The sequence below is a fragment of the Panthera pardus genome, unplaced genomic scaffold (genome assembly GCF_024362965.1).
Source record: "Panthera pardus isolate Hobbes unplaced genomic scaffold, ASM2436296v1 HiC_scaffold_6, whole genome shotgun sequence".
NCBI lineage: Eukaryota > Metazoa > Chordata > Mammalia > Carnivora > Felidae > Panthera > Panthera pardus.
The window spans coordinates 6,838,099-6,862,236 of NW_026526991.1; the positions used below are offsets into that span (position 1 = coordinate 6,838,099).

Genomic DNA, 24,138 nt, shown 5'->3' on the forward strand with positions numbered 1-24,138 from the left:
GGGGTAGGGTTTGTCCACCCCCACCGGCTGTGAGCTCCCCAGCGCAGGGATCCCCGCACACGGCCTAGCACCCTCCCCAGCCGTGAGCCGGCCTTGACCGTGAGCCCCCACCCCGCCCCAGCTCCCCGGGAGGTGGGGACAGGCTGGCCGGGCCTGGGCCGGATCCCCGGTCTCCCTCTGGGGCCCCATCCCTGGCCCTGGCCTGGCTGCCCACAGCTCCTGCAGCCCACGCTCCTGGCCCGGGGCGCTTTATAACTCTTCCTTCTCGGGCATCCTCCGGCAAAATATTTGAAGAATGTTCTAATTATCTGCGATCAGCCAGGGAGGCGGGCCTGGGTCCACTTGTCCAGGAAGTAACTTGGCAAATACCTGGGAAGATGGCAGCCGGCCCCCATGCCCACCTAAAGTGGGTCCCCACCAGCGTCTCCCTCAGGTGGGCAGGGGTCGGCCCAGCCCTTCCCGGAAGAGGCTCTTCTCCGGCTCCGGAGCCCAGCAGTCCCGCGGGGCAGCGGCCGGTGTGGCCTCAGTGCTCCCACACGTCAAACGGGGATAAGAATGTCTGCCAGGTCTGGGGTCACTCTGCAGACCATGCCCCCCTCCAAGCCACCATCACAGTGCCAGAGCTTGGGACCAGCAGGGTCCCCGCAGCCTTCCCCTGTGGGGAGGAGCGGGACGGATTGGAACGGCCGGGGCCGAGCTGGACACAGCTGGTGCAAAGGCCCGGTGGTGTTCAGCCCACCTGTCCTGGCGTTCCTTACACCTGCTCGCCTGCTCGTCTTCCCCTGCTGGGGCTCTAGGCTCAGTTCAGTGGGAGACATGGGGCTTGGGGACCTTCCCGGACCTCACTGCTCTGAGGCTCAGTGTTCCAATCTGAAAATAGGGCCTAACAGCCCTGTCTTGGCAAATGGCTTCTCCCCCTACTGGCCTGGGTGGGAAGAACTTCGAAGGGGGTGGGGGGGCCCTGCAGGGGAGGGACAAGCCAACATGACCACCCTTCCTGAGTGGCGTCCCCCACACTGTCCCACCTCACCCCCACTGCACCCTTTACAGATGAGGACACTGGGGCTCTGAGAGAGCGCCCCGAAGGGAGCTTCATGGGTGGTGGGCAGGGGGGGTGTCCCAGAGAGAGGGCTGAGCCCAGGCTCAGCTGGGAAAGAAAGCCATCCCTCTGCCCCTTCCTGCCCTGCCCAGGCCTCAGTTTCCCATCTGCGCGTGTGGTGAGGGAGTGAGGCGACAATCTAGGTACCTGTGGCTGCATCCTAAAGAGGGTTCTCTGGGCTTGGGGTCCTGGGTTGGAGGTCTGCTCGGCCGCCGACTCTCACTGGCCTCAGTCTGCCCATCTGTCCGATGGGCAGAACAGCCCCTGCTCGAAGGTGGGGCGCGTGCAGGCCGGCTCCCTCCGTGGGTCCTGCCTGCTGCAATCTTTCCAGCCCACTGCCCGGCTCAGCTCACTGCCCGCAGTGTTCCCGGGGAAGAGAGCGGAGCGTCTGCCTGCTCCCTCGCGCCCCCGGCGGGCGGCTGCCCGCCCGCCCTCCCCGCATAGCTGGCATTCCTGGCCTGGCATTCTGGGACCCCACCCTGGAGAGAAACCAGGCATCCTGGGAGAAAGCAGGCGGTGGACGGGGGTCTCGGGCGGGGCCGAGGCTGCCAGAGGTGGGCCAGCACAGCCCGGGGGTTCTGTCTATCCTGTGCCCGGTTCGGGGAGCTTACGGATGAAAGGGCATAGGGTCTGGAGGGTCCATCCAGCCCCCATACCTGCTAAGTCAGTGAAATCAGAACCTCATTCACTCACCGTGACCCCAAAACCCCAGGTCATTGACCTCCGGCCTCAGATCCTTCCAGATCTCTGTTGGGCAGGCGGGACCCGTCGTGACACTCCTGGGCTCAGGTCATACTCACCAGCAAGGCTAGAGGCACCCAGACCCTCCCAGCAGCCAGGTCCAGCTTGGTGCCTCTTCCTCCGAGAAGCCTGCCCCGGTGTCTCCTCTGTCCTCCCTCCCCACGTGCTCACATCTACACCAGCCTCCTGAGGGGGCTGCTGGGGGCTGACCTTCAGGGACACCTGTCTAGGCCATGGACACACTTCCAGCTCTTTCTGCTATACTCTGGACCTTCCCAGGCCTTGACCCTGACCTGTGTCCTCATTTTCCACGGTGCAGATGGGGACACCGACCCACGGCAATGGAAGCCACGTCGTGAGCTGAGGCCCAAGCAGGGACGAGACCCCTAGCCCTGGCCTTGGCCTAGGCCCTAATACCCCAGATCTGTCAGACCCTGGGGCACCCTGCAGGCCTGGGTGATCGGGATGTCAACCTGAAGCCTCAGGACAGGTGGATGGACAGCCAGGCAAGGGGAACAGGTGGGAGGGAGCTGGCAGGGAGTCTGGCCCATGGCCAGGCTGGCAGTCTGGGCGCCTGATGGGTCAGCCAGCACCTCAGCCTTCCTGGCTGCTACAGACATGGTCTGAGCAGTGGGTTCAGGGGCTGAGTCCCCACAGGTAGAGGACACTGAGAAGTCTCCTCTGTGCAGACGCCAGGGCAGGGCTGAGCTCCCGGTCCTGGGCTGTGCCTCCAGCCAGCGCCCCGGAGGGGCCCCCTTCTGGGACTGGATGACGGCAGGGGCCTGCCTGGGCCACACAGCACCGCAGAGCAGAGAACGAGCCCGGCCCCACCCAGGCTCTCCCCAGTTCCACTGCCCTGCCATCTGCTCTCGCCAAAACCGGGGACCCCTCTGGGCCAGGACACCCCAGACGTGGCTCACTCACCACCCACCTCCCTTTCTGAGCATCCCACTGCTCCCTCTGAGAATTCTGGGCCACCGGGGCCACCCCAGCCAACCGCCTCAGCTTGGATGCCTCACGGGACAGGGTGCTCACCCCTGCCCCGGAGCAGCCCACTGCACCCCTCACCAGCCTCGCACCCCCAGTACACCTCCTCGGGGCCCAGCAGCCCCCCACCCATGCCCTGACTTAAGTGAGTGGCCTGGAGTCCTGCCCCACCCCTCCTTTCCACACCCTCCACCTCTGTCTGACACAGATGATACGCTGGGGCCTTGGGGCAGCTCTCAGCCCTCGGCCCAGCACCCCTTCCCAGATGCTGACCAACAGCAGTCTCCACCTGGCATCTCCAGGGCCCGTGCCCTCGGGGTCCCCCACGCCCTGCGCGTCGGGCCAAGCCTGAGTGCCCTGAGCTACTGGGGACAGGGTGAGCCACCGGAGCCAGGCTGCCACCTCCCTGTCCGGTGCTCCCGTGACACTAGCCCACCCTGCCACCCCGCACACATCCTCCCTGGGCACCCTCCGCAGGCCGGCCGCTGGCACCCTAGCCTATCCCACGAGCCTGGGCCGTGCCCGCAGGTGACTCTGCCGGGGCTGTGAGGGGGGCTTGGCCTCCAGGTGCGGCCAGCTGGCACCTCAGCCCACCAGAGGGCCTCACATGGGTGGATGGGCACGCAGGACGGGCCCCCAGGGAACACGGGGATGGCAAGTGATAGAAGCGGCTGCTTCCAAAGGGGGGGGCGTGTCGGCAGCACCTGGAAATTCCCCGTGTTCCCCGCCAGTGATGCAGTCACCCTGGGAAGACGTGAGTCAGGGAGCCAGGAAGTCCCCCCCCCACCGGCCCATCCCCCCCAGCCCCCCCGCCGTGCCTGCCCACAAGCACTGGGGGCCAGCACACCTGGGGCCCGGAGGCCTCTGCCATCCACTGGGCAAGAGGATCCTGACCGGGTCAATGGGTCTTGCCGGGACGCAGACACGGGAGCAGCCATCTGACCATTCACGGTGTTTATTGGGCACCGACTTAGCACCAAGTGCTGTGCGGGGCCCTGGGTGCTGGGGTGGGGGTGGGGCGGGGGCCAACCCGAAACCGAAACCGTTTGTGGGCAGAGGGCCCCTCACCGCACTCTGCCCCCAATTCACCCCCTAGGCCCTGCCTTGGGGAGTCTTGTCCCTCTCCTCTGCCCCACCTGCATCAGATGGTGGGGGGTGGGGGACAGGGGCAGGACCAGCCCCCTCCCAACTTCCCTGGCTTGGTCCACCCACGCCCGTGGTCCTTCCTGAGCTCAGGATGAAACTGCTCATCCCTGCCCTGCTTAAAACCTTCCCTCCCATGGCTCCCCGCACCCGGGGCTGCCCCCCACCCCAGCGCTGTGACCCCACTCCCCGTTCCCCCTGCCCGCCCCACAGCCATCCATCCCTCGGCCAAGAATGCCACTCTCCCCAGCCCGTTCTTTAGGGCCCAGGTCTCCCCTGACCCACCCTCACTGCAGCTGGGATAGCGGGTTAGCGGCCCCTGCCGTGTAGGGCATCGCAGGGCTTTGGGTACATGACGGGGAAGGAAGGGAGCCTCCCAATTACACCTGCTTACACGGCCAGCCTTGTTCACCGGGCCCGGGGGCTGCCGGAACCGCTGTTGTGAAGGGCAAGTTGAAGGTGGAGGCAAGGGCTGGAGAGAAGGGGGGACGGGGAGAGCAGGGGCCCTGAAGCGTCCAGCCCCATCACCCTCATGGACAAGCCAAGGCAGAACAGGGCGGTGGTGTCCCCAAGGCTGCCCGAAGTCCATGGCATGTGGCAACGATTCACGTGCTGACCCAGCGGAGGCCATGAGCTGGCCAGCTGGGACCACCTTCTCTCTCCGCTCAAGCCGGCCTCAGAGCCCCTTGGGTTAGCAGCCCGGGGCAGAAATCTGAGGTGTTCTTGGTTCCCGCACACCGCCCCCCCTTCCCCCCCACGGAAAGCTGTCCCTCTGGCTCTGAATCTGAACGTGTAGAGGTAGGGACAGGGGAAGAAAGGGGGGGGGCAGAGACAGAGAGAGGGCCCTCGCTCAGCGCCTCATGATGCCTGGCCATTAGATAATTCTAACCAGCTGGATTAGTTGGTCTCTCTTCCCACTCGAGGTCACGGACAGTGAGCGAGAAGGAATCGGCAGCACGGCCCTGAGAGCCGGACAGACCTGGGTTCGAACCCAAGCTCAGCCCCCTTGCGTGCAACCTAGGGAGTTACTCAGCGCTCTGACCCTCGGACTCCCCCACTTCACCACCTCCCAAGTGGGTGGCCACCCCAGCTGGCGCGCACCCATCAGTCCGGTGACAGAAGGGCCCCTCCGCGAGGACCTGAGTCTTCCAGAAGTAGGATGCAGAGCCCTGGGCCCCCCGTCAGGAGTCTGCCGGGCGGGCAATCCTTCTGGAGGAGCGTTTCCTCTGGGCACCTAAGTCTCGGCGTGGCGGCCCCTGCACCCAGCAGCAGCACCAACACCCACTTCATCGGGAAGGGGGCAGGCGGGGGGGGGGTGGGGGGATGCAGATACCACCCACCTTGTCCCAAGGCTCCTTCCCTCAGGGGCCCTGCCTGTTCGCAGCTCCCGCTGGGCACAGGCTCCAGCCCAGGGAACCTCTCTGGAGGAGGGTCGGAAACCGGGGTGGCCTTGGGGGCGGGGTTCTGCCACAGGTGTTTTCGGGATGGGGCCACCAGGAGGGGCCGATGCCCGGGGAGCTGCGGCCGGGGAACGTGGAGCTGCTCCCGTCCCGCTCAGGGTCAGCGGGAGGACGGCCACTCGGGCTGCACGGCTTTACTGCATATGCCACACCCTCAGACGGAGCGTTTCGTGGCATCGTCGATGCTCAGAAGCCACCGGCTCCGGCGTGACCTCTCCGGGGCCTCCGCATCCTCGGTCACCGTGTGGGCCGACCCCACGGCCGCCTGGCACAGAGGCCCCGTGAGTGCTGGCTCCCTTCCAGGCTAACCCTGGCCCAGCATCTGCTTGTATGCTTCCAGCGCCGGGGAGCTCACCGCTTCCCTGCCAACCGCAGACTGGCCCAGGCCTGGGGCCCCCCGCTCGGAGGGCGAGGACACCCCGCATTGAGGGCAGGACTGGCAGGGGCCCCCAGGCAGGCTGAGCGGCTCCGGGGACGGAGGCCGGGAAGATGGAGAAGGGGAGGAGGGAGCGCACCTGTGCCCACCCCCACCCTGCTAGCCAGCCCAAGGGGAGGCCCCAGCCCCGCGCCAGGGAAGGAGGACAAACGGCCGTTTTGTCCTTGGCCAGCGGGCGGCCCGCACCACACAATGACCCTTTCATCAGGCTGAGGGAGCCCCGGGCCGAGGTTTCATCTGACAAGAGAGGGCTCCCGGCCTCTTGTCCCTTGCTGGGGGAGCAGGGGGCGGGGGTGCCGAGCCCTATCTGAGCCGGACCCAGGGCCAGGAAAAGTGGAGGCTCCGAGGCAGCTTGCTGAAGCCCCTCCATCTGCCCCGGGGCGAGACAGGCCCCGAGAGGGGCGCCGTTCAGGCACCCCCGAAGCCTGAGCCGACAGAGGGTCTGGGTCTCCACAATCAAGACCTCCCCTGCCACCACCCTCAGACTCTGCTCAGCCCAGTCTGATGACAGAGCCTTGGGCCAGGCCCCCAGTAGGGGTTCGGGGCTCCCCACAGGCTGCAGAGCCCCGGCCCCCTGCCCCCCCACCAAGGCTGGCGCGAGGCTCGGGGGGACATGGCGGGGGTGGAAAGGCAGGGGCAGGGAGTGTGATTTGCGAGGCTGTGGTCAGTGGCCCTGGAAGAGCCAAATGTGCAAATAATGTGCAGTGAGGGCCTCAAAAATGACCTCCCTTCGTGATGGTCTGCTCCCCGAAGAGCATCTCTCCCCGGAGGATGAGACCCAGGGATCGGGGGACGCCTTTCTCTGTCGGAGAATTTCTCCTCAGAGGCGGTGGCAGAGCGATTCTGGGATCGGGGGTGCGGGGGTTGGGGGCTGTTCCCCTGGGACCTGTGTGACCTCGACGGGGCCTCCCCGCGGGGCCCCCACAACCCGTCTGCCCGTCTCGGCAAGGTTCCGTGAGGCTCTCTCAGGAGGAACCCCGGGCGAATGCGTTCTTCCTTCTTCCAGAGTCTCTCTTGTGTTCCTGCTTACTGTCTCGGCAACTCCTCCCCTTATCTAGGCGCCGCCTCCTCCAGGAAGCCCTCTTAGATCCCCCCCCAGAGAACTCAGCACCCCCCCCCCGCACGCAGCCACCACACCTTCCGCCGCTTCATGGGTGGCCAGCCTCCCTGCTCCTCGTGGCTGAGCAGTGTCATCTCTTGAGCACTTACTGTGTACCCAGCACCCGGCTGAGCACGTCTCTGCATCGGCTTTCTGGATCCTCACAGCCACTCTAAGACGCCTGGGCTCCGGGACTGGGACACAGGGAGGCCACGGAAGGCACCCCGACAGTAGGAGGAGGAACAGGGATGGGACCCCGGATCAGGGAAGGTTCCAGGGAAACTCGGTGAGAAAATGAGCCACCCTCCTGCAGGCCTCCACGTGATGCCAGGCCACACCGAGACCCGGAAGAAGGGCACGGGGACCCGCCTTCCCCTCCTGGCCCTTCCTCCCCCAACACACACAGAGGGTCGAATGGGGTCATCTCCAGAGGCTACCCTCCCCCCTCCGATTAGCGGTCGCCGAGCTGTGCCCACGCGGCAAGGCTCCTGGGGCGCTTGTGATCGGACAAACTCCCATCTCTCCAGCCCGCGCCCTGGAGGTTCCTGGCGCTAACCACCCGCCCCCCCCCCAACCGCGTGCCCATGCCTTCCGATCCCAGCGGCTTGAGGGCCCAGCCAAGTGACGGATGAGGAGACTGTGGCCCAGAGAAGCCCGTGGACCTGCTCGAGGCCACACAGCAGAGCTCTCCTCCAACCTGGACAGACGCAGCCTGCAGGCGGGGAGCGGCCCCTCCCAAGACGACACCCGTCCACGCTAAGCCGGGCGGCCCCCGATCTGCTGCCACACAGGCCCCGATGCCAGGGGAGGGGGCCTGATTCAGCAATGCCCGCCCCCCAGGGTCCTGCCCACGGGGTTTCTGGGGCTGCGGCTGGCACCACCAATAAAGCCACAGCGGCAGAGCCGGGAAGAGGTCCAGCCTCGGCAGGGCAGTGGTGAGCGCCCCCCGCCCCCCCCACGGCCAGGTGGTCGGTGAGTAACCGCCCCGTCACCCATGACTCACTCAGCTCCCCAGAGCGGGCGGTCACCATGAGAGGCTCGCACCGGAAGACCTGGGGGCATCACTGCAGCCAGCCTCCACATCTGGGAGTGGAGGCCAAGACCGGAAGGGACCTGCCCAGGACAGCAGGCCAGCCCGGTCCTGGCACAAGGCCCCCACACCAGCTGACTGGCACCGCAGGCCCTCTTCTTGGCCTGCGGCCCCCCACCTGCCCTCCCTTGGGCCCTCACTGACCCCCCCCACCCCCACCCCCGGCCCCGGAAGCTTCTGCTCCGACAGCAGTGGCACAGAGAAGGGTGAGGCCGGCCAGAGCTGCCTCCCACCGCCAGCCAAGCTCAGCATCAGGCGGGAGGGCTCAGGGCCCTTCCAGGCCAGCACACCCGTCCGACCCAATCAGTGGCAGGGGCCCAGGCATGCATCTGGGATTCGCTATGCACGGACCACAGCCCGAGACAGGGAGCTGGGAGAGCAGCCCAGATGAAAGGGGCAGGATCAATTGTCCACCAGTGTCTGTGATCCCGGCAGTGGGATGCCTTCTGGAAAGTTCTCTGGAGCAGAAAGAAGCCTCCGCCCGGGGCCCCTCCTGCCCCTGGCATCCTCAGATCCCACGGGGCTGACCGTGCCAAGTATCCCTGCGGTACTGAGGTGGGCTTCCCGCTGACCCCGAGCCATTCTCTGAAGCACATCCGCGACGGCCACCTCACCTGCACCCAGGCCCCGGCTCGTAGCCACCCACGAGGTCCTTCTCACCGGTGCCGTTTGCACCGCAGGGGCTCTCTCCAGCCCACGGCATCCTCCACACCCAGCCAGCCCTGTGCCCACCCAAACAGGGCAGGGAGGGAGGCAAGGTGGAAATCCAAGAGATGTCATGGTCCCCTTCTCTTGCTCCTGGGGACACCTTACTTGGTCTCTGCTCAGGGACAGCCTGGCCTCAGCACTTCCTCCCTCCCTTCTCCCCACCCAGGGGGCTGAAGGGCAGGCGGGCTGGGGTTGGGGCAGGGGTGCTGAAGGTAGGGCCGGCTGGGGGGGGGGGGGCAGAGTCTGCTTTGCTGTCTCCCATCACCTACTCTGGACCCCAGCACTGCCCCGGGAACGTCTGGAAAACTGTCGCCTTCGGAGAATTTTCCCCAACAAAGCTGGCAGTGAACACGCAGGGAATGAGCCTGTGTGGGGACAGATAGCAGTCACTGCAGGCCTGGGTTGGGGGAGCCAACCCCGGAGGAAAACTTGGGGTCTACGGATACATACGGGCCACCACCTGTGGTACCCCTCACTGCTGCCTTGGTCTCGTCCTCTACAGCTCCTGAGCCCCCTGCCCACCTCCTCCTCTCAGATTCCTACTCCAGCCACCCCCCACCCCACCCCGGGATTCCTACCCCTGGCCACCTCCCCATAATGCCAAACCTCAGCCAGCTGCTTCCAAAAATGATTTCTTAAAGCATAATAGCTGCTGCTTCTCTAGTTTAAAGACTGAGATGCGGGGTTTTTAGGGGAGGGGGAGGCTTCCCGACCTCTGACCTCTGAGAACGGGAGGCGGGGATTCCAAGGCCCCCCCTTGGTTGATCCATTTCCCCAGGAGGGATGCCACAAAGCAGGACTCTCTGGCCCGCCACTTTGTTAGCCTGATTCCTCACCGATCAGGCGGTCCCCATCCGGCCCCTTGCCCTGCCTGGGGCGGCCTGCCCCCCCCCCCCCCACACTCCTCTCCCCAGGCGATGCTTCTGCAGCCGGGGCTGCCCGCCGGGCCTGGAGCGCTCTCTGCGCCTGGACCTTGTAATTATGTCCCACAGCCCGGGAAACCGCGGGCCTCGCAGCATCTGGCTGCGGTTGCGAACTTTTGTTTCAAGATGCGCGACTATTTATAGAAGGAAAACTGGTAGGATAGTAATTTCCTAGGAGCTGGAGCAGAAATTGGCTGCGCCTCTATTAAAAGGGGGTGGGGGCGCGGCGATTTATTAGGACTGCGGCCGCGAGGAGGCGGGGGTGGCGCAGGGAGCGGGAAGACAGCGCCTGCCCCCTCTGGCCGCGTTAGGCGACCCCGGACGTGGCCCGCGTGTAAAGGAGGGGGAGGAGGAGGGGAGCAGGGGAGGGGAGGGAGAGCTAGCTCTGAGGTTTAATCAGTAGCATCCAGCTTAAATTCCCCCAAACGGCGGTTCCATAAATCAAACTTCTTTTTAAATCGGAGGCCAGAGCATATGCGTCCCATTAGGAATCGGGCGAAGCCACTGCTGCGCCGACGCGCCCCCTCGGCTCCCGGGCCCGGCCGGGCCCTGCCTGGAGCTTCCCGGAGCCCGGTGGGCGCTGCCCGTCCCGACGCACACGCGCGCCCACGCTCCGCGCGCTGCCTTGGCCTGGACCCCAGGGCGCACCTCGGCCAGCGGCACGCGCGCTGCGTGTCCCCCTCGCCCCAGGTGAGGAGTCACCCGTCGCTGGGTCTGGCCGCTCAGCGCGGCAGGAAGGCGCGAGAAGCCGCAGTCACCACCACCGAGGACAGCTTGGGCGCTGTCTGGCGGGGCGCAGCGTGCACGTGTGCGCCTGTGGGTACGCGGGGGAGCGGGTGCGTGCGTGCGGCTCTCTCGAGTGCGGCGCAGCCGTGCGGGCCTCGTGGACTTATAAAGGAGAGGGGGCTGTCCCGCTGGTCCCGGACTCGGGTGGGACGCGCAGGGAATCCCCGCGCCGCCGCGCGCGCTCCGGCCCTCGCGCTCCGTGCGCGCAGTCTGGTCCACCCCGGCGCTAGGGCCTCTCGCGGGCCCCGCTCTCTCTGACCCCACAGCCGTCATTTCTCACTGCTGCAGCCGCCCCCCAAGCCCTCCACCTCGGCGGCTCAGGCCGAGGAGACGACCCAAAGTCCCCGGGCTGCCGAGCGCGTCGCGCACCCGGTGCCCCGCCCAGAGACTCCGCTGCCGAGCTTCCTGCCCGTCCGGCTCCAGCGCTGGAGGCCGAAGACGGGGCCCTCCCCACCCCGCCCACCCCGCGTGCGGCCCGCGGCACTCACAGGTAGCTGCCGCTGGACAGGATCAGAAAGATCTGCGGGCAATACACGGAGAGGAGCGCGCCGCGCGGAGACAGCAGGAGCATGGTGGGCCGGCGCTCCTGGAAGGGCTTGGCGGGCCCCGCGGGCAGCGCGCCTGGGCCAGCTGAGGCCGGGGTCTCCGCGGCCCTCCCCGAGGTGGGGCGGCGACACCAGGCGCTAGGCACCCGGGCGCGCGGGCCCCGGCGCAGGATTCGTCCGTGCCCCGCCGCCAGGGCCGAGCATCGCGTTGCAGCTGGGGCTGGGACGGCGGCGGGCGCTGGGGCTGGAGCGCGGGACCGGGGGACCGGCAAGTGGGTAGCGGGTGCGCCTCGGCGGCCGTCTAGCCCTCCGTCCGTCGATCGGTCGGAACCGGCTCTGTCGCTCGCTCTGGCTCAAGTCTCCAAGTCTCTCGAGGCGCGCAGCTGCCATTGGACGGGCCGCCCCTACATCCGCCTCCTCTGCGGGCGGGTTTTTTAAAGGGGAGGCTGACCGGAGCGTGCGACAGGAGCCGCCCCCAAGGCTTGCCCAAACTGCCTAGGCCCGTACCCCCCCCCCCCTCCCCGCCCAACTTCGGCGAACCACACAGCTCTGGCCGGTTCTGGAAGGTGCACCTGGGGGGGGGGGGGGAGGCACCAGCGGGATAACCGCGCGAGGGCGTGCGCTCCTCTTGGGGGGCTGTGCTCGGCAATCTGTTCTCGCGTTCGCATACATGTCCCTGCATGTGCCTGTGTGTGCCCGCGGGAGCGTGGGCGCGTCTGAGGGCGCAGGTGTGTGCTCACAGATGCACTGTGTGCGCTGTGCCTCTGCCCGCGCGCGCCCCTGGGTTTGGTTAGGCTGGTCGTGAGTCGCTCGCTCTCAGGCTAACCCACCAGGCCCCAGCCAGGCAGGGCTCACCTGTGCACATGCGCACTGGTGTTTCTGTAGGGTCCTGCCTCGGCGCCTCTTGGGAGGGGCCGAGAGCGAAGAAGGCACCCCTGGTTGGTGCACAGAGGCCCCCAGCTCTGGCTTCCCCATCTCACTTCTTTTGCTTTCTTTGGAAGGGTTGGTTGGAATAGGTATCGGGAGAAGCAGATCCCCAAGGATACACTTTCTAAACAATCCTCCTTCTTCCACTGAGTTTTGTTTTAAAGGCCAGAAACTCACCTCCTGTTTTGAGGTTTTGAGTCCCACCTCCTATCGTCTGCCAAGCCTGGCTACATATGAGTGATCTTCTGGATGCAGTGTAGACCCCATCAGCTGGGGCGAAAGCACCAGGCAGGGGAGGGCACAAGAAAAGAGAGGTCTATGTGATATGGCCAAGGACCCGGGGCTTCTAGACCTGGCCTGGAGATTCACCCCCGGCAGGCATCCAGAAGGAGGGGGCTGCCTCCTTCACCTCTTTCCACTGGGCCCCTCCCCCAGGGGGAGGAGGCAGGAACGGAGCTGGGCTGATCCTGGGACTTCCTGTGACCCCACTTTCAGTGGGCAGAGGGGTGCCCAGATTCCAACGGCTTGTCCCTGCCCCGGCCTGGCCTCCTCTAAGGGCTGCCGCTTGGAGCGGGCTCGGTCCCAGAGTGAGGAACCGTGACTCCCCAAAGCTGTTTGTTTCGAAATTGCTGAAAATCCAAGACAGAACTCCTCTTGGGGCCCGGATCCCCAAAGGGATTGTGAGGCCTGAGTTCTCCATTTCTGCTGGCCTGAACCCCCCCCCCGCCCCCCGGGGGCTGCACGTCAATGCGTGTGCCCAAGTGGGGGAGGTTCCCAGTATACATCGAAAACACACACACACAGGAGTGGGTGGGGGGGGGCTGTGATCACAGGATACCCCCCACACCCACTGCAGACAATCTCTGACATTTGGTTAGAACTTTTGGGGCCCTAATAGCCCAGCTCCTGGGATTCTGAGGCCCTGAAATACACTCTCTGGAGTCCCCAGGGCGCGGGCAGCGGCTCTGATCCCGAGGTCATTAACAGTAAGAAGAGCTTGACTGGTGAGCACAGGTGTTTATTGGGCCCCACCCCTACCCCCAGGGCACAGGCACCCAAGACTAATCTTCACGGTACGGTGAAGGAGGTGCTACTGTGACCCCATTTTGCAGATGAGGGAGGCAGACCCGGGGAGATTAGAGCGCTTACCCAAGGCCACCGATGAGTGAGGGGGAGGGGGGAGCCAAAACGTCACCCTTAATGCACTGGGCTCCCAAGTCATTAGCCCCTCAGGTCACATCTGGGCCCAGCTCCCGCCTCCTCCCGGCTTTGTGCAGCCAAGGTGGCTTGCAAAGAAAGCAAGCCCCCAGCTCCAGTTCGGGTGGGCAGGGGCTGCCCTACTGGCAGAGGCAGAGCTCCTCCCCTTAGCAGATCCCAGGGCGGCTCCCTGGCTTTCCTGGATGTGGTTCTGCAGGGGTGTGGGGACACTAGATTTTCTCCTCTCCCCCCAGGAGTGGGAGAGCGTGTGTTTCAGGGGGCACAGCAGAGGGAGAAGCTTCCCACTCCAGGGCTCCGGAGGGGGGTGGTGCAGAAGGCAGAGTCTGGCTCTCTTGCCCGCTCCCAGAGAGGCGGGCACAGTGCCTGGGCACACAGGCTGGTCTCTCTCTACTCAGACACCGGCCACCATCGTGTTCAGGATGGCCAGAGCTGAAGTCTTGTTCACAGAGGGCAAAGGGAGGCCCAGGAAAGTGGGGAGAGGGAAGCCACGGTCAGTCGGTAGCTGGACCCGGAGGTCTCAGAGCCCTGCAGCCAGCCCTGGGAGCCCAAGTCGGTGGCATCGGGACCTCCTTCCGCTGCCTGGGGTGGGGAGTGAGGGTCCTAGAGCCCACAAGCTGGGGGTGGATGTTCTTTGGGGTGGCTCCCGTTTAGGAACTGGTGTCAGGGTGCTAGGAGGAGTGGTCAGTGGTGGAGGCCAGAGCCAGTCCGAGCTCTGCCACTGACCCTTGGGGTCAAGCGACTCGGCCTCCCTTGCTCAGTTTCCTGATCCTTAAAACGGGAGCTTAATCTAGGATCGCCGGGAGCGGACGAGGCCTTAGAGCTGAGAACCGGGCAGCACAGAGAGAGGAACTGCGGGGGCTGCTGGGGATCCCCAAACCGGGCCTCCCTCCCAACCCCCACCCCCTAGCGGACTCGGTGCCGGCACCCTCACCGCCCATAAACAAACACCCAGGGACACAGCCGACACCCAGACCCACAACAAACAGAGCCACCAGCGGCCGCAGGCACGCCGGCCCAGGCCTGCAGAGCCGAGGCGAGGTCGGGGCCTTCCAGCCCTGCCCCTGCAGCCACCGGCCTCAGTTTGTCCATCTATAAAACGGCGGAGGGGGCGACAGAAGGACGGGCGATGGGCGGTAGACGAGACGATTCTCCGGTGGTGCCTTCACCTCTCCGCCTGGGAAGCCGCGTCTCCGCCTCCCGCCGGGCAGCCCGCCGCCCGTGCTCCGGCCGGGACCCGCCTGCCTCCCCGCGGCTGGCTGCGCACAGTAGGGGCGAAAGGCGCGGCGGGGCCCCGGAGCGCGGCGCACCGCACCCCCTCACGGCCACCTCGCCCCTCCACCCCCCACTTCGAGCGAGGCCGAGACAGATTCTGTCTAAAGGAGATCGCAGCTCAACAGGTAAGGACTCGGCTGGGTTCAGGAATGTGGAAATACGACTCGGGGCAGCTACTGCAGCGAGAGCAGCGAGCGCGGCGAGAGGGGGCCGGGCCGAGGGCCCAGGGCGGGCGGGGGCGCGGGCCCCGGACCGAGCCCGAGGCGGCCGGCCCGCCGCGCGGCCCATCCCGAGCCAGCCGGACGAGTTGTCAAGGCAATTTCAACACGTCCGGGTGATGGATAGGGTCGAAGGGCCCGGGCAGGTGCCCCGGCCTGCAGGCTCGCGGCCGGGGTGCTCGCCCCCCGCCCGCCCAGGCCTTTCCGGCCGCCCGACGCGCCCGGCTCCCGGCCCCGGCGCGCCCTCCAGACGGCGAGCGCTCGGCCCGGGCTCGGCGCCCAGCGCAGCCCGGGGGAGGGAAGGCGCGTCCCACCCCCAGGGCCTGGAGCCCAAACAGGTGAAAGTACGCGCCGGGCACGCTCGCCGCTACCCGCGAGCCTAGCCGCCGCCCGCGCGCCCTGCTTTCCTTCCAGCAGCCCCGGAGCCGGCGCGCTTCGGGAGTACCCGCCGCTCACGGGGCTCGGGGGCGTCCCTGCTGGGCCGGGGGAGGGGAGGGCCCGATACACGGGCCAGCCTTGGATCCCCGGGAGCCGGCTGTGCCCCCTCAGGCCCCACGTCTCCGCGGGGACCCTCTGGAACCGGTTCCTCCCGGCTGCCCCTGCCCGGGGCTGCGGCCCCTGCCCACGGGGCTACTCACCCGAGCTTCACGTAGAGGACGCCAAAGCAGAGAAACACGTAGAAAATCCACTTGCGAAAGTTTCTGTGCATGATCCAGGGAGGGGGGCTGCGCCATAGACAGCGGCGACCGGAGGGGACGCGCGGGCCGGGCGGGGAGCTGGCAAGGGCAGGGGGCTTCGGTGGACCGCTCTCAGCCGGCGCTGCGGCTCGGGCGGCCGGCGACGCGCGAGGACTCGGCGCGCGCTGCCACCATGGTGAGCTCGGGGCGCCGCCGCCGCCGCCGCCGCCGCCGCCGCGTGCGCCTGGGTAGTGACCTGGGCCGGGGACCGCGACCTCGGTGCTGGGCTGCGCGATCGCTGGGGCCTGCGAGCGCCGGCGGGGGCCGGGGCCCGAGCACGGCAGGCGGGCGGGAGCTGCCTCCACTGGGCGCAGCCGCCTGGGGCCGTGCGCGCCTCGCCGAGCGCCGCGGCGGCCAATGTGTCCGCACTTGTCCGCCTCCCCAGGTGACTCGCGGCCCCGGCAAGCGAGCTGCGAGCGAGCGAGCGCGCCCCAGGTAGGAGGATCCGCCTCCCGCCCGCCCTCCTCGCTCGCCGCGCGCTCTCTCTCCCTCGCTCCCGGGCTCTCCCCTCCCTTTTCTCCTCCCTCCCCCGTGACACACAAACACATCCACCACCCCCCCACCACCCCCCGGCCCAGGCTGGCTCCCTTCCGATCGCCCTCCTGGGCCTGGGCAGGGGGAGGGGGATTGGGTGCGCGGAGGGGGGGGGGGGGGCGGCCCGCAGGGGAGGGTGCGTCTGGGAAGAGACACCTGCGGTGGGGCTGGCCGAAAGGGTGGGGGTGGGGCGCGGAGGAACGTCCCGTACAGGTCTTGATGGCTGCTCCGCTTCCAGTCTCTGGTGGGGGGGGGGGGGGGGCGGGGGGGAGACCACCCAACCCATACCCTCTTTTGCACGCTTCCCCTCCCCCCCAGCAATTACACACTTGGGGGCCTCCTGGGCCACACCCTTAGCCCAAGCATCACTGCTTCTCTGGCAGACCTCGATCAGCCCTCCCCTGGCACCCAGGGTCACCCCCGCCTGTCAGCGCTGGTGCCAGAGAGACTAACTCGGAGGGGACCGGGAAGGGACGGACAGGCCCGGCCAGGTGCAGGCGGATGGCTTGGATGACCTCCTGCGGAAGCCATTGCGCTAAGCACCGTGATGGGGAGGGAGAGGAGGATGTGGAGGGGGCCCCCGCGTCCCATCTTGCACTGCCCGAGGTCCCCGAAGTCTGCTCAGTCCCCTCCGCAGTGCCCGGCTCAGTGTTCACGTTCAGAGCCCCGGAGCGCGAGGTCTAACCCGCGCCGGTGCCTCGCACATTCAGAACTGTCCGGTTTGGCACAGGCCGGGGGGAGGGGGGGCCGAGTGGGTGGCCAGCCCCGCAGACCCTGCTGCGCCGAAGCCCTGTCTGTCCTGAGGGGCGGAACGTCACCAGCCGCCTAACCGCTGTCCTGGCCAAGCCCTTGTTGCGCGCGCTCACAGCCCCGGGACGCCCTCGAGCGTGCCACCCTTGGGCGCGCGGACGGAGCTGGGAAGCGCTTCATTCCCGACGACCCGCTGGGACCCGAGACTCGCGGGGCTGGGAGGAGGGCGGCGGCGGTTGCTTCCAGACACCCTGGGTCCCACCTAGCCAAGCCCCGGGCGGGAACTCTAGCTACCTGACCTACCCGTGCCCCTGCAGTCCTGCTCAGATCGCTGCCCCATCCCCCGGTAATCCTCGCAGGTTCCCTAAACCTTCGCCACGACCGGGGCGCGGGCCCTTCGTCGGCCCGCCCCGTCGGTCAGAGGCCGCGCAGGTGCCGCTGTCCCGGGCCGGGCGCGTGGGGAGGGCCCCCAGAGGAAAAGGACGTTGGAGATTGAACACAGGCAGGGAAACTGAGGCTCAAAGAGAAGTGGAGTAACAGCGTCGCTCCCAGGTGTCCCCTGCGCCCCTCTCGGTGGGACGGGAAACTGAGCGCCGGACCCCGAGGGCCAGGGCCCAGCCCTACGCAGCAGCCGGAGGCGGGAGCGGGGCCGGCTGGGAGCGGGGAGCGGCGGGAGGAGGCGGGCGCGCGGGCCGATGCTGCCCCCCGGCGGCGACATCACGGACGCTCAGGCGCGGGCCCGCGGGCGCACTGGGGCCGGGGCGTCGCGGGCCGCGGGGCCACGCCGGGTCCGGGTCGGCGCGGTGAGCGGGGTCCCCGACCCTGTCACCGAGTCCGGGGACCACTCCGCGCCCCCCGCCGCCGCCAGCCTCAGTCTCAGCGACCGAGAATGGGGCGAATGGTCAGGAGCTGTTGGGCAGAGGCGGGGCTTGAATAACGACGGCCGCGATGGTGGCCCCTCCCCAGCTCCAGTCTGGGCGACCGCTCGAGACCCCCGGCCGCGCGGATCCCCCCCAGCCGCCCACCCCCGTCGGATCCCGAGCCTGACGTCCCGAGGGCGGGTCGGCTCCTGAAGCAGCCGGGCAGGGCGGGGCAGGGAGAGAGGAGAGGATTCCTGCGGGTGGGCGGGACGCCTGGGTCCCTTCTTGGTCTCCACCTGCCTCCCTGTGCCTCGGTTTCCCCGGGAGGGCAGGACGCAGAGCAGCGCCCCTCCGGACGCAGAGGGACAGCGGCGCGGCGTGGTGCTGCCCCCTGCCGGCCACGGGAGGGAGGCGGCGCGGCGGAGGAAGGTATCTCCGGGGTTGGAGACCTGTAAGTCCCTCCCGGGACAGTGTGGTTTCTCCTCGGCGGCGTCTGCAGGGGGATGGCTGGAGCTCTGAATGGCCTCAAGGTTGGGAGACATCTGGGGTGGGAAGAGCTCTATGCATCCCTTTCCCGTGTGTGTGTGTGTGTGTGTGCGTGCACGCACACACACACACTCGAGTCCATACCAAAACACGAAACTGGCTCCTGCCCCAGGGCCTTTGCACACACTGTCTCTGCTTCCAGTGCAGCGTTCTTCCCCTGGTTCTGTGTGGCTCCAGCATAAATGTCCCACATCGGAGGGGCCCACACATTCCTCCTCCTGAACACACTCACTGGTATTCCCTATCATAACATTCCATTGTTCCTTTTGTGACACTGAGGACAATATGCCATTCCTTGTTTCCTGTCTACCGCCAGCCTGTAAGCTCCATGGGGACCATGTCCACGTCTGCTTTGGTTCTTGCTCAGCAGGTGCTCAATAAACAACCGATGAATGAACAAACGACTTTCCAGGAGGGAGCCGGCAGCCAAGACCCAAGATGTTACAAGCCGTGGGGAGCAGGGACCTGACAGGGACTCTTTTCAACCTTGAGACTGAGCTCAGCCACCATGTCCAGCGCCGACCGCACCCCGTTCTCGCTGCCTTGCTCCTCGGCCGAGGTCGCGCGTTGGTGAAGCTGGGACTTGAACCCAGGCCCATCAGGCGCAGAGCTCGGGTTCCTTCCGCTGCGCGTCTCGGCCTCTAGGGAGACAGGGCCTGTGCCTCATGCACACGTCCACATCCTGATGCTGGAAGTCCCCAGCTCAAGGGGGGGCACAGTGTGGCAGGAGGCCATGAGGAGGGTGCCAATGGCACGGGACAAACCCCAGGGGTAGGGAGGTACATGAGAAGGGCCTGGAAAGGAGCAGATTTGTGGTGGCAGAATTCCTAACAGCCCCCCACCCCCCAAGATGTCCTGCCCTAATCCCAGAGACTGTGACTATGACAAGATAGCATGCCCGTTACGTTTCGTGGCAAAGGTGTGATAAGATCACTAATCGGTTGACTTTGAGTTCATCCAAAGGGGATCCCAAGTGCAACGGACCTAATCACGCCAGCGCTTTGCCAGCAGAGAATATTCTCTGGCTTGAGGCAGTCGGAGGGATTTGAAGCACGGGAAGGATGTGAGGCGCCATCACCAGCTTTGAAGATGAGGAGGCCTCGCGGCAAGGAATCTAGGAGCCCAGAGCAGCCCCTGGCTCACAGCCGCCGGGGACCCGCCACCTCGGTCCTACAGTGTCAGCACCTGAATTCTGCCACGAACTCCCCAGAGCCACCTGGGCTCCTGCCTGCCCTCACGTGGGCTCCCACGTTGTGAGGCCCTGAGCGGAGAACCAGCCGCGCCTTGCCGGACTTCCGCGCGCGCACAACCGTGGGATAACCACGGGGTGTTGTTTTAAGCTGCTTCGTGTGTGGTAATCGACCCCACGGCGATATAAAACGAGTACAGTACGATTTGGACGTGCGGAGATAGGGAGGCAGAAATCCAAATGACCGAACAGCGTGAACAAGGGCTTCTGGGCGCTGGGAGGTCGTGGACCAGGGTAAAAGACGAAACCAGGAGACAGGGGCTCAGACACAGAGAGGCGCAAATGCCAGGCTGAGGAGCAGGGACTCGATTTCATGGGCACTGGGGAGCTATTGAAGACTGGTGAGGGAGAAGGCCCACCCGGGGTGGGTCCTAAATGGAGCGTCCCAGGCTTGCCTGAGCGGCCCACCCCTGGATTACCCTAGACCTACTTCTCCAGAATGTCCTGGGGAAGGGGCCTGGGAATCTGCATGTTTAGTAAAGACTCCGATGGCTCTGGAGATCAGCACATTTGGGAAATGCTCCTACTGGACAAATGAATGTTCTGAGTCCATATCCCAGATCCTCTCTGTGCACAAGGTTTTCCAGAGCCCCTGGCAGGGAGGGGGCCAGGGGAAGGAGTCCCCCCGCTTTGTGGGAGGGGCAGTGCACCCTCTGGTGAGTGGGGACCGGCGCCTGCCTGGGAGAAGAGGCTGTAGGAGACAGATGAGTTCCAGCAGAAGCTTGAGAAAGCCATGCTCCACGTGCTGCCGAGGGCTCCCCTGGAGAAGGACAGACTGAGCTTCTCCCTTCCCCGAGGGCAGACCCCAGAGCTAGACAAGATTGCATGGGGTGCCCAGAAGCCCAGAGAACTGGACAGAGTCAGCTCCTGCGGCCGGCCACCATTCATCACAAATAAAACGTGCAGGCTATCCTATGTGACGGGGCCATGACTTCTGACCTCTGCGTAGGTTTTGCACCCAGCAGGTGAGGCATTTGTTGGGGGGCTCAGGGCCACAAACTTGCCATTTGGCTCAAAGGTGCGGGGGGTCAGGTCGGCCCCTGTGGAGGGAAGCATCACAAATTGTTACCTTGGTGACCGGGTTTCCTCCACTCATCTCCACTCTCAGGTGGGTGTCATCCCCTCCACTGACACCTGCTGGGCAGACATAGGACCCAAGAGAACCCCACCGACCCGGCTGAACTGGGATTCGAGAGAGCAATCCACCTTTATTGTATCAGTGCGCCGTGATGGGGGGGTGGTTTGTTTATTGCGTCTTGTGTGACTTACCCTGGCTGATGCAGACCCCACCTGCCTGGACAGGGGGGGCTGATCCCCCCCCCCCAGATGTGGCACTTGAACCCAGAGAGGCCAACAGCTCAGCGGCCCTTGTTCAGACTTCTAGCTTACGGTGGCTTGTGATGCGCCTCTCCCACTGCCCGCGAACACAACTACCAGGATAAAGAAAAGAAAAGTCTTAGAGCGAAGCACCATTGTGAAATTTGCATCAGTGGGTTGCTTCCCCCTTGGCTTATCGGGGATCCTCTGCTGAGTCAGAGGTCTGCACCTGCCCAAATGGGAAGTAGGATTGTTACGGCCAGAGGGAGAAGGGGGGACACGGCCCTCCCTAGTTTAGAGACTTTCCAGCCAGGTTTTTGCAATCCAGAGGGAGGGCCTAAGAAAAGCAGAGAGCGACTGGGTATCTTAACAGCAGAATAGAGAGAAAACAGGCACCAGCTACTGGAAGATGGTCACTTGGGCTGCATGAGCCGGAGTGGAAAGGAGCCAGGGCCCCCAGGATTTGGGGCCAGAGGGGAACAAGGGGACGGGGGCACTGGCATTGGGAGGACACTTGGGGACACAGGGGGCCAGGCTTTGAAGAGTTGCTCGGACATGATCCATCATATGGCAGCTCAGCCGGTGCCCGAGGACGGCCACCGTCAGGAGAGTGTCACATACCTGCCCAGGTGGAGGTGCTCCAGCCGGGATGACCGACTCTCCCAGGACGGGAGGCGGGGAGGTTCCCCAGCATGAGAGACTTCCCGTCCTGGAACCAGACAGTCCGGGAGGACCAGGCCACGTTGGCCACCCTCTATACAGCCGCTCTTCTCACTGCTGTGGAGTGAGAGCCTTCCATCAGGGTCTTGCACCTGCCAGCACAGAACCCATGAGTTTTCCATCGGAAAGACGTCTGTCTGCCTGGGACCCAGGACTTTCCCTCCCTATCCAGATGTCCCTGTGCAAACCCCTTCCCCTCTCTCCTTTCAAAGACCCAGGACACTCAGAAGCCCCTCGGGACAGGGGTGGGAGCAGTGATGGGCAGTGAGCATGGAAGGTGGGGCGGCCAGTTGTGAAAGTGCCCTCCAGAGAACCGCACGCCGCACGTGCAGAAGGCAGTCAAAGCCGCGCTCGGGCAAATGCATTGCTTCCACCGCTAAAAGGGAAGATGAAAATCAGTAAAACCAAGTACTGAGATTAAGCGTGTTCGTAAGAGGGGCACCTGGGTGGCTCAGTCAGTTAAGCGTGATTAACTTGATTAATCTTGATTTCGGCTCAGGCCGTGATCTCATGGTCATGATCTCATGGTCGTGAGATCGAGCCCCATGTCAGGCTCCGTGCTTGGCATGGAGCCGGCTTAGGATTCTGTCTCTCCCTCTCTGCCCCTCCCTCACCTCAAGAAACGAAAAGAAAGGAAAAGAAAAGAAAAGAAAAGAGGAAAGGAAAGAGAAAAGAGGAAAGAGAAAAGAAAAGAAAGGAGGAAAGAGGAAAGAGGAAAGGAAAGGAAAGGAAAAAAAAAGAGAAAAGCAAAGAAAAGAAAAAGGAAAGAGGAAAGGAAAGAGAAAATAAAAGAGGAAAGAGGAAAGGAAAGGAAAAAGAAAAGAAAAGAGAAAGAGAAAAGAGGAAAGGAAAGAGAAAAGAAAGGGGGAGAGGAAAGGAAAGAGAAAAGAAAAGGAAAGAGAAAAGAGGAAAGAGAAAAGGAAAGAGGAAAGGAAAGGAAAAAGAAAAGAGAAAAGAAAAGAAAAAGGAAAGAGGAAAGGAAAGGAAAAAGAAAAAAGAAAAGAAAAGAAAAGAGGAAAGGAAAGAGAAAAGAAAAGAGGAAAGGAAAGAGAAAAGAAAAGAGAAAAGAGGAAAGGAAAGAGGAAAGAAAAGAGGAAAGGAAAGGAAAAAGAAAAGAAAAGAGAAAAGGGAGGAAAGGAAAGGAAAAAGAAAAGAAAAGAGAAAAGGAAAGAGAAAAGAAAAAAAGAAAAGAGGAAAGGAAAGGAAAGAGAAGAGAAAAGAAGAAAGGAAAAGAAAAGGAAAAGAAAAGAGAAAAGAAAAGAAAAGAAAAAAGAATTTAGTAAGAAATGTATTAATCCAGGATTTGGCCAACTTTTTCTGTAAAGGGCCAGATGGTAAACATTTCCGATTTTGCAGGGGCCACACGCGGTCTCTATCACATAATCTTCTTCGATTTGTTCGTTTTCTTTACAACTCTGTAACCGTGTAAAATCCATTCTTCGCTTGGGCATTTGGCCCCTGGCCGTAGCTTGCTGCCCCCTGTATTAGTCAGGACTTTTCCTGTTGCAGATGACAGAGGCCAGGCTGTAAGGAATGAAAGAGGGGAACCTTCGAGCCAGGTGACTGAGGCGCCCAAGGCCAGTGCGGCTTCAGGCAGAGCTGAATCCAGGGCTCAGGTAAAATTACCAGTGATCCCTGTTTCTCCTTCTGTTGGTTCTGCTTACCTAGGAGTTGGCCTCGTTCTCAGGCAGCCCCTTTCCACCCCAGGCAGCAGCCCCTCCCAGCCCGGGCCCCTACCCTGCAGCCCCAGGACCGCAGGAGGAAAGAGCTTCCTCTCCCACGGTTCCAACAAAGTTGCAAGATTGACTCTCGCTGCCTGCGATTGGTCTGGCTTGGGTCACAGGCCCCTCAGTGAGCAGGGCAGGAAGAGAAACCGTGTTGTATTTAACACACGCGTGTGGCACAGACTCTGTTGCTTGACCTACTCCTCGGCGCAGCCCTGTGAGCGAGCCCCCACTGACAGACGAGGGAACTGAGGCAGGGGGATGGGGGCGCTCAGGGCCTTGAGGATGCCACGGCCCTGGAAACCTGCCCAAGCACTCTCGGCCAGTAGGTCAAGGGAGAAGGGCCACAGGATCATCTCCAAAGACGCCACAAAGGCACTGAGAAAACTTCAAGACCCTTTCCCGCTTTGAAAAAGCCCGCGACAAATAGAAACTTCGAAAACGTGGCCCGGAGTCTACCTCATTCCCATGACAGGAAAGGCCTGGACTTCACTAGCTCTCCCTCACCCCCCGCCCCGCACAAGGGCAGCCTTTCAGGCCCTGGGCATTCTGGGCTCCTGACACACGCCCCTAATGCCATTCAGCCCGGGGTCTGGGGCAGTAGACCGTGGTCCACCGTTCGGGTCGGTGGCCACGCCCAGCTGCCAGGGGGCTGCACTCCACAGGACAGGAGGGAGCCCAACCAGGGGAGAAGGGAGAAGGGGACGACGGCTTCTGGAGGACACGCAGGAGCCTGTCACACCCTTGAGATTCCTGTCGCACCACGGCCCTCTCCACGACCGCTGCCCGACACCCCCCGCGCCACTCGGGATGTTTCGATGGGCCCCTCCAGGCCTTTGACTTCACAGTTTCTGGTCTGGAGGGTGTGGCCCCAGCTCCTCAGCGCCGTGCAGGAGGCCGTATACCCAGGGTCAGGGCCCGCCCTGCTGGCACCGCGTGATCCGGTCCACCCTACGCAGTCCCCCCAAGTGGATCACGCCTCGGGCTTTCGCACGTGTTGTTCTCCTCTCCAAATGCTGTTCCCCCATACACCCAGGTCTGACTGGGTT

General features: G+C 64.4%; 1 protein-coding gene across 6 annotated transcripts in view; it reads right to left on the reverse strand.

Annotated features, from left to right (window-relative positions):
• The window catches only part of WNT7B (Wnt family member 7B), a 49,374-nt gene extending 33,531 nt beyond the window's left edge, over positions 1-15,843 (reverse strand). Inside the window, exon 1 of one of the 6 annotated variants that reach the window (XM_053895184.1) lies at positions 15,291-15,843. In XM_053895184.1, coding sequence (XP_053751159.1) covers positions 15,291-15,361 — 71 coding nt within the window. In that variant the 5' untranslated portion in view covers positions 15,362-15,843. Of the gene's footprint in view, positions 1-1,246; positions 1,456-10,960; positions 11,400-15,290 lie in introns of those variants that run through there. The other 5 variants (XM_019447202.2, XM_019447203.2, XM_019447199.2 and 2 more) reach the window with 5 other exon arrangements.
• Between the last annotated feature and the right edge of the window lie 8,295 nt (positions 15,844-24,138).